Source organism: Aulonocara stuartgranti (assembly GCF_965226115.1).
Source record: "Aulonocara stuartgranti genome assembly, chromosome: 10".
Taxonomy (NCBI): domain Eukaryota; kingdom Metazoa; phylum Chordata; class Actinopteri; order Cichliformes; family Cichlidae; genus Aulonocara; species Aulonocara stuartgranti.
In genome coordinates, this window is record NC_138946.1 from 21,058,970 (window position 1) to 21,072,030 (window position 13,061).

General features: G+C 38.8%; 1 protein-coding gene across 1 annotated transcript; it reads right to left on the minus strand.

Moving 5' to 3' along the window:
* Positions 1-3,076: 3,076 nt before the first annotated feature.
* On the minus strand, positions 3,077-12,445 carry mepcea (methylphosphate capping enzyme a). Its single transcript, XM_082547890.1, has 4 exons — positions 10,508-12,445; positions 7,709-7,927; positions 7,453-7,576; positions 3,077-7,342 (listed from the first exon to the last, which is right to left on the minus strand). The coding sequence occupies exons 1-4, from the start codon at positions 12,356-12,358 to the stop codon at positions 7,308-7,310; spliced, it is 2,229 nt and encodes a 742-aa protein (XP_082404016.1). The 5' UTR covers positions 12,359-12,445; the 3' UTR covers positions 3,077-7,307.
* Positions 12,446-13,061: the final 616 nt, after the last annotated feature.

The window sequence follows — 13,061 nt, forward strand, 5'->3', positions numbered from 1 at the left end:
AAACAAAAGAGCTGGTCTTATTACACATGCACCGTAACAGGTCTTTCACTTTCTGGTCAGTCTGCAGAAGTCATTAATAGCTTGAAGTATTTGGGAACATATATTGATGACAAGTTTAACTCTGTGATTAATGTTGACTCAGTTTGCAAGAAAATAATCAAAGAATCACAGTTTCTTTATAGGATGTTAAGCGACTTTGGAGTTGGCCACAAAGTTTTAGACAGACTTTATGTCAGTTTGATTGAAAGCATCCTTAAAATCAATATTTCAGCCTGACTGTGGCAATTAAGAACAAACTGCTGGAAAACTTACTAGAGATGGCACGATACCACCGATACCGATACCATAAATTTGGATATCTGCCAATACCGATATGAATCCTGATATCCTGACTGATGTGAGTCAGCTGTGTAAAAGTATTTAAGCCCAGGGAAAGGTGAGCTCTGGGCCAGAGTGCCATTTGTGTGGTTGCAGCTAGTGAGCTGCTCTCTTTTTGACTTTGATTTTTTTACTGTATTGACCAACGGTTGAGTCTTGTTTGTTTTCCTTAAATGGTGATAGCGGCTTGTCCGTCTCTTTTAGTTGAGCTACTTTAATAAAACTCTTTAATTTAACCCTTTTGCCTCCTTGACTCCTTTTTCTGACCCGGACACTTTTTGTTACTTCCCCCTCACCACCTAGACCCCTCAGGGGAACGTAACAGATATAGTGTTTTTTAATCAATAAAACTGTTTTTTTAATATCTTGCTGCATTTTGTATAAGTTCATACTCAAATTTTAAAACAACAACAACAACACTAAGGCTATTCTGTTATACCTGTATGCAAAAAATACACTGCACCCAAAATATTTCATAATTCAGCAATACTGATCAGTCTAATAAACTTAAGCCTACACCATCCTCCCTATTCTGGTATTTTAAAGAGTACTTAGCGTAAATATTAAGCAACCTAACTAATAGGGTTCCAACTCCCAGCAACAACAAAAAAAAAAATAGGGAACCACCCCTCACGCTCCACCTCATGATGCTTAATCGACGTAATCAACCTTAATTTGATGCAGTGTGGAAAAAAAATGCACAGAAATCAATTATTTTCCAAGAAATATTAAATAGATTCAACATCTTTCTTCAACAGAATTGCAGACTACACAGATGGTACCTTTACCAAAGGAAAAAGTACTATAGCTTACTAGGGTATATTAGACTTAATAGTTACTATATACAGTAATGAACTTCTATTCATTTTACATAAAATTAAAACTTTGGGTGTAAGATTCAGATAATTATTTAATACTTATTATTTAATTATTTTAAATGAGAATAAGAAAGAAAAGTATGTCTTTTGCCCCCTTTTCCCTGTTAATGCCCTATCGGCCCCCCTGGCTAAACTTTGCTAGATCCGCCCCTGCACTGTTACCAGCCGTCAGTTGCGTGGAAAAGGATCCTGGTGTAGAAAGTAATATTAAATAAATTCTAACAACAGCTTATCAAGCTTAAACGTGCTGCTGTTGTTCAGCCGCTGGTTTCATCTTTCTGGTGCAAAGTGGGCCAAAAACAAACAAGAGAGACGGAGTCATGACAGAAAAGCCGATCGGCTGATCATTAATCAGTTTCATGATTGAAGTAGCAGCAGGAGAGGGAGGGAGAGAGAAGAGGCAGTGGCTCCATATATCGGTTGTTAAGCTTAACGGGAATGATTTACTAACATTCAGAGATGAACTTACACACTTGCTTTACTTCTCTCTGGGATAACTTTGTCGGAGATGAAATGCCGGGTTGGTAGCGAGGCTCCAAATGCTCAAACAGACCACCGACAAGTCTGGCGAGCCACAGCCGCTCTATCACGTGATGCTTACTGCTCCTACTGCTAAGGTTATGAGCCGAGTTACGCCATGTCACAAGTTTTGTGAAGTGATTTCATGATATTTAATGGATCGGATTACATTTTTTATTTCTCTCTGATATCCGATCCAGTAATTTAGGCCAGTATCGGACTGATACCGATATGTAATATCGGATTGGTCCATCTCTAAAACTTACTGGTCGACAACAAATTTAATTGGATAAGCTGTATCATCAGACTGTTTGGAGGAAAGCCTGGTCTATTGTTGCTGACCCTGAACACCCTCTTGATTCTGACTTTGAATTAATGCCCTCGGGACAACAGCAAGGATTCCTCTAACTAACAAAAAAAGTGGTCAAAGGTGTTTTTATTCTTGTTGTATCAACGTTTTATGTGTGGGTATGTATGAATGTGTGTTGATGTGAAGTGATTTGATTGATTTGTTTATGGCTTGGCAGACCAAAGGCAATTTTCAAAGAATGTAAATAATAAAGTTATTCTATTCCTAGTTTAACATGTTAACTGAGGCCTGTAGAGTCCTAGATGTAGCTCTTGGATTTTATGCAGTTTTCTCTGAGGATTTACAGTCTAACTTTAGGATGAATTTGCTGGGATTTTCACAGCAAACAACAGCAGTGTGTTAACACACACACACACCTAAAGATCAAGGCCAGTAAACCAATAACGTGTGTTATTATAGAGGTGCTCACACTTCCTGATGATCAATTAATCAAGTGCATCTGATTAGTAACTCCTGGGTATGAGTTTCACTCTTCTTCTTTTTCCCCCTTTTCAGTCTTATTGGAAACAGTAAAAGCTTTGACCGTTTGTGTTTATGACTGTTATTTACTTCTCCAGTTACTCAAATACCATGGTGAATATTAGTTGATTGTTTGGGAATGTATTTGATATCACAGCTATCATGACACTATTATTCTTGTGGTTATATAGCTCCAACATACTGGTAAATAACCTTTCTAGTGAATCTAATAACTTTGATCTGGTAGAAAGTGCACAACTTCCCTTTAACATGTTACTTTCTTCAATGCCACTACGCCTTTAGAAAGGCTGTGAAGGCTGTTTCAGTGTAAGAAACCTTATGGGTAGACCACAACCAGTGTGAAAGTTTTGATGTTTAATCAAAGAAACCTTTGTAAAAAAAAGTAAACAGATGTGGAAAAAAAAACCCTCTCCATATTTAATACCTCATAAGCAAATACTGAACCAACAAATCTGGAACAAAGTTTAATCAGTTAAAATGTTAAACACAGAAACATTCAGATATAGCTTGTTGTTCAGAGGCATGAAATGTAAAACATTCCCTGACAGAGGGGGTTATACTGATCAGTTTTTCCAGAAAACTGATTCTATGAAGGTACATGTAAAACATCAACTGCAAAAAAATGTACTAAACTACTTTCATTACCATGTTTCATATCAGTGCAAATTCAGCATTTAGGTGAATTTTAGTGCCATGAAAAAAAAAAAATTCATTCCCCTTGAGGTAATACAATGTTGCAGTCAAAAATTATGCTTTGGCTATATATCAACTTTTACCTAGAATCTAACCTAGTGTATTTAGTTTTTGATTACACGCTGTAACTCCTAATAAATTAAAAGCAATAATTTACAGCTGGGTCAGAGATTTTTTAAATTTGTTGCTAATTTAAATTAATGAATTGCTCAAATCTTACAATGCTCAGATACATATGATGTAGACATTAATTAGCACCACAATTTTACTGCAGTTACAGCAAAAGACAGTGTAAGCATAGTGTTTGTTGCATCCACAAGTGGGTTTTGCAGAGGACGATTAATAGATCATCTGTAATAATGCATCTCACAAAACCAAGAACACATGTCAAGTTCACACATATGTCACTCATTGGGTTAAATGTGCATTAAAAAAAAAAAAAGACTTTAATTCAGTTTCACTTGTTTTTACTTTTTAAAGATCCTATTACATTTATTATTAAACTATTCTGGTTTTCTTTGCTTTAATACAGTGAAGATTTAATAAAGTATTCCAATTAAGAGGATTTTCTTTTGCCCACTAGAACAAAGCAAAAGGCAGTCTTTGTTTACTACTATAACCTGAATAAGAGATCTGAGCACTATAAGTTTTAAGCTAGTAAAACTGAACTTCTCTTATTCCGGATTTTTGGTATGATTTAATGTCATTAACCAACCAGAAGAAGGAATTAATACAAATTGTGCAAAACCTCAAGGGGATTCTGAAATTTTATACAGCACTGTATATGACAACATGTAACTTCATACTTCCAGCAAAGACATGCTCTCACTTGGATGCCTGGATGTACAAGTCAGGCATACTGGGTTAAAATCTGTAAGACACCACTGCTAAGACGGTAAGGTGCAATATTAAAACATAGGTGGCAAAGCACAACCTAGGCGTATAACAATTTGTTGTTCTACTAAAATGCTGATTGCCAGAAGGAAAACAGCTGTTGATAATGCATAAAGCAAAATGCCCTTGAAAGTACAGCAGTGGGCCTGAGAGTCCGATTGTCTTAGCACAGGAGAAAGGTGTGATCTGGTGTTCTGTCTGATATGCCAACTGAGCTTGAGGCTAAATTGTGCAGAAATTCACAATGTATTCTGCTTGCTCAATTTATACTTTGACAACTTTTTCTGGAGAATTTGTTGGGAGAAAGAAAAATAGTAAACTTTCTATTATGAAGAACCTTAAACGTCTACAACATGGCAAATGAAGTGAAATGAGAGAGTGCACCGACAAACGATCTTTCAAACAATTTATAAAAAAAGAAAGAAAAAAAAAGAAAAAACAAACAAACAAACAAACAAACAACTTGCCTAACAATAAATGTGCCTGCCAGGGCAGAACAATGCAAAATAAAAATTTGAACTTTGCAACGTACATACTTTTTTGTAGATACAAAGCTACCGGTCTTTTTTTTTCCCCCAGACAAAAAAAAAAAAAAAAAAAAAAAAGGACTATGACTCACTTGTAAATTGGCAGCAAACATTATAAAAGAACAAAAGAAAACCATAAAACACTGTATAAACGACTCAGGCCATTATGAACAAAATCTGCAAACTTATTTACATTGGAAACATATCGTCCATCATCGCCTGCACTATCGCACCCGTAACGGAACCAGCCACATGAAAGGAAGATTTTCTGTGCCAGCCTCTTCCAACGAAAGGTTGCAGATGGGTGGGCTCAGTGGAAACCAATTAAAAAAGCAAACACAAGGAATACCTGTACCTCCAGTGTTTCTCACACCTAGTTATTACTTGGGCAGGTCAATGAAGTATATTTGAGGACTCTTTTTAGCTATTATTGTTTTTTTCCCCACTCAAGAGATCACCAGCTTTTAATACTCAGATTACAAATTAATCGTCAACAGTCTAATTTTAAAAGCCAAGTTACAAGTAAACTAGCTAGCCACTGCCTTCTTGTATTTCCTTTCCACCTGACTTGATAGCCAAGTCTCTGTTTTAATGTCCTTTCATATCATTCAGCTGCTTGATCCTCTCAGGCTCCATCAACACTGTCTAGGTGGGGATGAGGAAAGTAGTCACTGTTGTCCAGATATCCACTGCAAGCTAGCAAGGACCAGTGGCGGTCAAAGGCTCATTTATAAGACAATGAATTCACTGGAGATGGTCTGCTATTTATTTGTCCGGAGATGCTTGGTCAGTTAAAATATTTACTGAGAAGCACATTGACAAAATGTGTGTAGCTTCTTTTGAACGCTGCCACCCGACACCCATCCCCAACACCATCACAAACAGAACCCAGATCTCTGGGAAACACTGAACAGGCCTTATTGGTCAAAGATTAAAAGCAGTGAGGGTGTGATCTGCCCCAACAGAATGACAGGAAAAAAATAAAATAAAATAAATAAAATACAGAAAAAATGGAAGTTTGTCAAAACAAAAAGCATAGTCATACTGAAATTTGGTTTAAAAAAAAAATACAACAAAATAAAAACAATATTAAAGCAACAATTCATTTTCCAGTATTTTTTGTTTATGCTTACATGTATAGAATAACTAGAAATCAACACGGGGCTCAAGGGACTACTGGATGAGCATGAGAACAGACCCACAAAATAGAATGTCTCTGATTTATACAGGACTGATGACACCACAGGGCCTCAAATCGCCTTTGCCTCAATTTTACGCTCAGTTGTATCAGTCAGCACCTCATGAAGGACACTGGAGACAGCAGATAAGGTATGGCTATGGCTTAACTGTTTAAGAAAAAATATAAGAAAAAAAAGATGGCTGCCTGCTACAGATCTACTTAAAATAGTCCTTGTGGGCTGAATAATAACATGGATGTCCCACCATCTCAGTTCAAATTTAACTGGATGCTATTTTGGCTGTTTAGCAAACCTTTCCCCACTGTGCCTCATTATATTTCTATTTATTCAGACACCCCACTTTCCACTTGTTAAGGTCTTTGTGTGATGTAGGTGCTTTTTCTGACGTCGTATTCAAAACATGAAGAAATTTTGAGCACTATTTAACATGTATGAAAGAGAATTCAGCAAAATTTAGCTAATTAAAAAAACAAGGCAAAGAACATGGTGCGCATTAGGTTTGGAAGATGGGACAAACACATAGGCCATTAGTGTTAAACTGTCTCAGTGACTGACCGTGTGTAACTGTTTTAATCATCACAAACAAATGTGCGCTTATATGGTTGCCGCAAGAGCATTCAAGGGTTTAAACATATATTTAACAGGTAAGGCAGGATTTCTAAGTCTTCAGTAGTTACAGTGGGGGGGCTACATTCACAAGTATTGTGCGCAGTGTCTTGCACAGCATAAAACACTTTACTTTTCAAAAGATTTAATATCATCTCTTCAATGGCATTGTATGCATTATAGTGCAGCTTTGCTTACGCGACATACAGTTGATGAATATAACATCTATCACCTGTTAAAAATGGTGATTGCGACCAATTGGATAAGACTTCCCATCGTCCAATCCTAATATGTAAAAGATATAGAAATATGGTGGCACAGAATAACTTCCTGAAAGTAAAGATATGGCCCAAGATATTCCAACCCAAGTTATGGCCATGGATCAAACTGGGGGCATCAATACCACTAGATGGACCACCATGGAAATCTGAGCAGATGAACACCTCTTCCACACTCAGGCCAAACTAGGAGTTTTGTTCCAGGTTACCCATGGAGTCCTATCAGAGTTTACTCCACACTTTTAATATTTTCTAGTCACAGAGGACTTTAACATCTTTCTCTTTGACAGTCTGAATCCTTAAAAAAAAATGTCATTCCACTTTTGGTCCCATTTTCCTTTCTGTTATTCATCTTCAGCATCAAACGCCGGAGTAACGGTTTCAAGGTTTCAGATTGTTCCTTGTAGTCCAGTGTAGATGGCTGGCTTGAATGTATGATGGTGGTTTAGGCTACTCACATTCAATGATGTTCAAGGCAGGCGCAGTCATTTGTGAAATACATAGATTGGCCTCTGAAAACCTGTCAGGATGATAGATAAATAAATAAATAAAGATGAACATGGCAGCAAACTACAATGCTGGATACAATCCTGAGAATATATCTGCTTTGACAAATCATTGTGTAGTTACCTCTTACTGAACACTTGGGGGGCCCAATGTATTCAAAACTGGTGAAGCCCACTTCAGTTGTAAGATATGACGAAAACAGGTCAGGTTTGAGACGGATGCTGTGATAATTCCTGCTAATATTATCCTGTCAGGCAAGGGGAAAAAAGGGAACATTTGTTATATTTCAGCCAATCAACCAGGTTTTTTAAATGACCGATTTATATTCAGACAGTCTTCCAGCAATACAAACGTCAACCATGTCATCTCAGGTTCTTACAGTTAGCTTCTTTCTCCTCACGTAGGACTCCCAGGGCTGTGGCTCCAGGATGAAAAGGCCCCCATGACGGAGATGTCTGTAGACCCTCTTAAAGAGCCGCTTGAGGCCACTGTCCCCCCAGTTCAGGTGGACCCATTTAGTGACGCTCAAACAAAGAATCACATCATATTCTGGTCGCTGTGTCAAAAGAAGATTATCGCTCTCCAGTACATAATTAGCCTAAAGGAGAGAAGAGATGAGGTGAGAAAAATAGGCCCTTCTTGTGCAATTCAATTTCATGGATCCAATACAGACTTCTTTTGAAGCTGGTCACTGCTGAGAAATTGGAAACTGATTAACCTCCCAAACTAGAATCTCAATCTCACATTTCTACCTGTTGAGTTTTGGTCAAAAATCAAAAACTGTATATAAAAGATGGAAACAGCCGTCATGACATCATTCATTTATAAAGTCCTGATCTGGGGTTTCGAACATGGCTATTTGGTCAGTGCTATCTTTGATATTTTACTTATTTATTTATTTTAGATCAGTAGCCCTGAAAAAGCAGTAGATCTGACTGAGGAAATGGGGAACAGCATTATGGGAATAGTCACTATTTTGAACACTGATAATATATATATGTATTTTCCTGTGACCCTTTGTGGGTCACAGAAAAGCCAAAATCTACAGTGTTTAGTACACTGTTAATGCCGTAAAATAAACCCACTGCCCACATTTGAGAACATTCTTTAAAAAAAAAAAAAAAAAAAAAATTCTCTCAAAGATGAAGCTTAGTTTTTAATATTTAAATGTTCCGATTAGTAACTAAGAAAAATTCATCAAAATCTCAGAAGGGTACTGCCCTAAAATATATTTCCATTCATTTTACCAGTGTCTGGTATAAAGCAATGCACCTCCACTGGCAGAAAGTAGTAGTAGTGCTAATCTTCAACCAGCATTAAAAGATAAAAGTAGAAGAACACATTAATAACCTGACATCCTGATAAAACTGATAAAATCTTTTTACATTGTCAGCCACATGCACCCCACTTTGATTTTAAGTGGGCTGGACTAGTAACACTCCCTCCTACTGGTAATGTAAAGACATTTAAAATCCCAGCGATATCTTAATATAAGAAAAAGAAACACACTTTTAACAACACATCTCAGTTTTTCTACACAATAAGAAGAAACATTGCTGTAGTAAATTAAAGAAATCTGTTAGCATGAATAAATAAATGTAAAATTACAGAAAAAAAAGTTCTGATAGCTCACTGCTCAGACTGTCCTGCAATTACAACACCTTTTCTGCCTTTTTTATTTTTTTTAATTGTTAATCTACAACTTCATTATTTTGGTGTGCCATCAATATCCAATTCCACTATCACAGAAGAGGCAGTTATCAATTTCCTTTGGAAACTATGTATTTTTCCCCTTTTCCATTCAACAAATACATATAAAAGGACTGCAGAGTGCAAAAGCAAGTGTGGCTTAAACACAGTTGATTTCAGACACTTTAATGGAACCTATAATATTTATTATATCACAATATTAAATTGCTCTTTGCCGTTTTTACCTATTAGTTCAAAATCACCAGTTACCTAAAACTCAGGGAGCCTATAGTTTGACTGACACACACACACACACACACACACACACACACACACACACACACACACACACACACACACACACACACCAAAGTAATAATGCAGGGTTAACATATAACAAAAAATATATAAAATGGTTTTTCTTGATTTTTACTACTTTCAACACTGTAGAGACATACTGAGGTCATCAGATATATGAAGCAAAATATATGGAATTATGTAGCAAAGAAAAAAAAAGATAAATTCCTCAAATTCCTCAAAGTAGCCTCCCTTTGCTTTGTTGACAGCACTGCAAACCCTTGGCCTTCTCTCAGTGAGCTTCATGATGTAGTCACGTGAAATGGTTTTCACTTCACAGGTGTGCCTTGTCAGGATTACTTGTGGAATTTCGTTCCTTCTTAATGGGGTTGGGACCATCATTGGGGTTGTGCACTAGCTTCATGAAGCTCATCGAGGGAATTCCAAGAGTGTGCAAAGCAGTAATCAAAGCAAAGTGTGGCTATTTTGAAGAATCTAAAACATAAAACATGTTTTGAGTTATTTCACATTATTTGTTTACAACATTTACAACATCCATACGAGTTAATTTATAGTTTTGATGGCTTCAGTTAGAATCCGCAAAGTAAAGAGTCATGAAAATAAAGCAAAACCATTAAATGAGAAGGTGTGTCCAAACTTTTAACTCGTACTGTACATTGTTTTTGTTTGGTTTTTTTTTTTTTTTTTTTATTTCCTCCTAGTTAGTTCATTTACTCTGTTTTTTGGGAAGCATTTTACAACGCTGGTTTTGATAAGTGTTATGCAAATAAATTTTACAACCAATTACTGTATGGATTCATCATAATACCTTTTAATATTTAGCCACGGCTCAACTAATGTGACAATAAAATGCAAAGGTCAGTTTTTTTTTTTAGATATAATATATATATAACTGTTTTATAGTGGGGAAGAAAAACAAAAATTCACAGTGAGAGGAAGTGTGTGCACAACTTGCATCAAGTTCTCTTGAGAGGCTGGTCAGTTCTCATAATGCACACACCTTTTTGTGCATTTTTACATTTTATTCAGTTACCCTAACATTACGTTATAAAGCAGGACACAGTGTCTAATTTTTTTGAATTTGCCATCTAGGCTTAAAATATGCAGCAACACAGAAATCTGAGCCATATTCCCAAAAGGGAAAAAATAAATAAAAAAAATCCTCTCTTACCTTGATGAAGGACACATTTGAAGGGAACTCCCCAGGCTGCACCGTGGATGTTTGTGTTAGCGGGGGTGCAGCAATGGGACCCCTGGAGATCCGTAGGGATACAGGAAAAGAGCAGCTCTCAGAGTGATCAGCGGGGGGTGAATCACAGTCTTCTTGCTCCATTTCCTCTGTTTTGCTGCCCTGCCTCTGGGTCTCCATCTCATCCGTGTGACACGACTCATTGTCATTTCCATCATCTGCAGGGCCACTTTCTGCTTTCACTGGTTTCCCATTTTCGTCCCTGCTCTCGACTTCGTTGTGCTCTTTTTCTGTGCCTGTGTGACTCGCGTTTCCATTTGTCTCCTCCTGTTTACTAGTCTTTTTGCCCTGCATTGCTCGCCTGGCCTCTTGGGTCTGCAGCTCAGACAGATAATGTCTTATGTTTTTACGAGCTGCATGTATCAGACCACTGTCAATGTCAAGGCCCAATATGCGGGCGGGTCTTAGCATTTTGGCGATATAGAGCGTTACATGGCCTGAGTTGCACCCCAAATCCAGTACTTCTTTACCTCTAAACCACTCGGGACGAAGCAAACGTAAACGAGGGTCTTCACTGCAGCCCGGGTTGCGGTATCCATAATACTTGTTGTAATTCCCATACTGGAACTTCTTCTGCTGTTCCTTTGTATGAGAGTGGGGCTGCTGGTGCTGGCGTATTCCAGGGCCTATTTTGGAACCAGATTTTGGTGTGTGAAAGGAATTTCTTGCTCCCCCTGCACCAAAATGCCTGTCTCCAGGTCCCGACTTGCCAATCGGAGTAGAATGGGTGACAGGGGGCTCCAGTTTGCCCGAGTTGCGCCTTCGCTTGCGTCTACTTGTGTGCTGGTATGGTGCCCCTGAAGTGGAATCCTCCATGGATGCAGGTGGCATTTCCTCCTTGCAGCTTGCTGAGCTGCAATCTGTGTGCTCGTGGGACTCTGCCATGACACTAGAAACACTACCGGATTCGTTGTTGGATTCTAGTGCAGAACATGAGGCTAAGGTACCTTGAAGAGGTACAGAAGGACCTGTTTTAACTTCACTTTTTCCTGATTCTGAGAGGTTAATTTGTGTGGCTGAAATCCCAATACCGCCACCACTCCCACCTCCACCACCTCCTCCTCCCCCATGGTGCCTGTTGCGGTGTCTCTTCCTTCCTCCACTCTTGAAGGGAGAAGCCAAAAAGCTGCTGTCAGCTATCCCACTGTTCAGGTTCAGTGGATCTGTGATGTCCCTGGGGATGAGTATCTCCACAGGGTCTCGACTTTTTGCTGGCAGCGGAGAGGATTTGGGAGTCTCTGCATTCAGCGCCTTGTTGACCTCCTCATCCAGCAGGCTGTTGAGATTCAGTGGGTCAAAAATGTTCCCACCCAAGAGGAAGTTGGTGGGCAGGACAGAATCGCTCTCAGAGTTGGCCCTTCGTCTCCGTTTGCCAGATGAAGGATGCTTGAAACTAGAATTTGCAGTGTAGCGCCGCTTTGTTAGCTTCGTTTGTTGTTGCTGCTGCTGTTGTTGTTGTTGTTGTTGTTGTTGTTGTTGTTGTTGTTGTTTGGAATGATGAAAGCTATTTCTGCGATTGATGCTATTCTCGTTCCCTCTGGCTCTCTGTCCAGCATTGTCTGCGAGGGTGAGCGCATCAGTTGTGCTGGTGTGTTTTGGCGAGGCAGCAGTGCCCAGAAGAGGGCAAGCAGCTGCAAAGTCAGGGGTAGCTGCAGTTCCCTCCATCATCACAGACACACCACCGTAACCTCCAGGACAATCCGTGAGCTGCAGAGATGACGTCGAGCTAGGCTGTGGACTGCCCATTTTTGCAGTATCTTCATCAACAGACATCTCTTTTGATTTTCAGAGCTGATGAAGACATAGAAAGTTTTTTGTTGTTGTTGTTTTGTTTTGGGGGTTTTTTTTGGGGGGGGGGGGGGGGGGGGGGGGAGTAATTTTCTGAACCTGAGAAACAAAAGAGACAGAGAAGTTACAGGAAGGAAAACTCATGTCATAAACTTAACATTCTTTTAGATATGGTGAACAAAATTGCTTTAAACATGATGCCTCCTTATTGTTGTCATTACACACACACACACACACACACACACACACACACCTGTTAAGTAAAGTAACATAAGTTGGCTAATATTACAACAAAAATATGCTCAAGCCATCCTGGGATGTCCAGGCACTTGCACATCCAAGGGCCCCTGTATCTGTATTTATACCTATGTGGTGGGAGTTAAAAAAAATAACCCTTTACATTCCACTGTGATTTCCTAATAACGATACACAAAATTCATCTTTTTAGATACAGAGAATCTCTTGGCTCACACCCTTATCACATCTGTAATGTGGTATCTGAAGCGTGTCTACACAGGGGTTGCTGACCTGAAAAGTTTAGGAGTCCCCGTCTAGCACTGTTACCCAGTTAGCAAGCTAGCTCTTAGCTTCTCTATCGCGGGCCAAGAAGATTGAAACGTCGAGTAAACGTTACGGTCTACTCCGGCCAGAAAGCGCTACCAGACAAGCACCAAAGTACCCACCTCGA

Bases quoted from the DNA above. Each gene is read 5' to 3' on its own strand.
- mepcea (XM_082547890.1), bottom strand. From the start codon at position 12,358: ATGTCTGTTGATGAAGATACTGCAAAAATGGGCAGTCCACAGCCTAGC. The intron at 7,928-10,507 runs GTAAGAGAGGAT...TCTCTCCTTTAG, and splicing joins CAAATGTGTCCTTCATCAAG to GCTAATTATGTACTGGAGAG. The intron at 7,577-7,708 runs GTAAGAACCTGA...CTTGCCTGACAG, and splicing joins TGAGGAGAAAGAAGCTAACT to GATAATATTAGCAGGAATTA.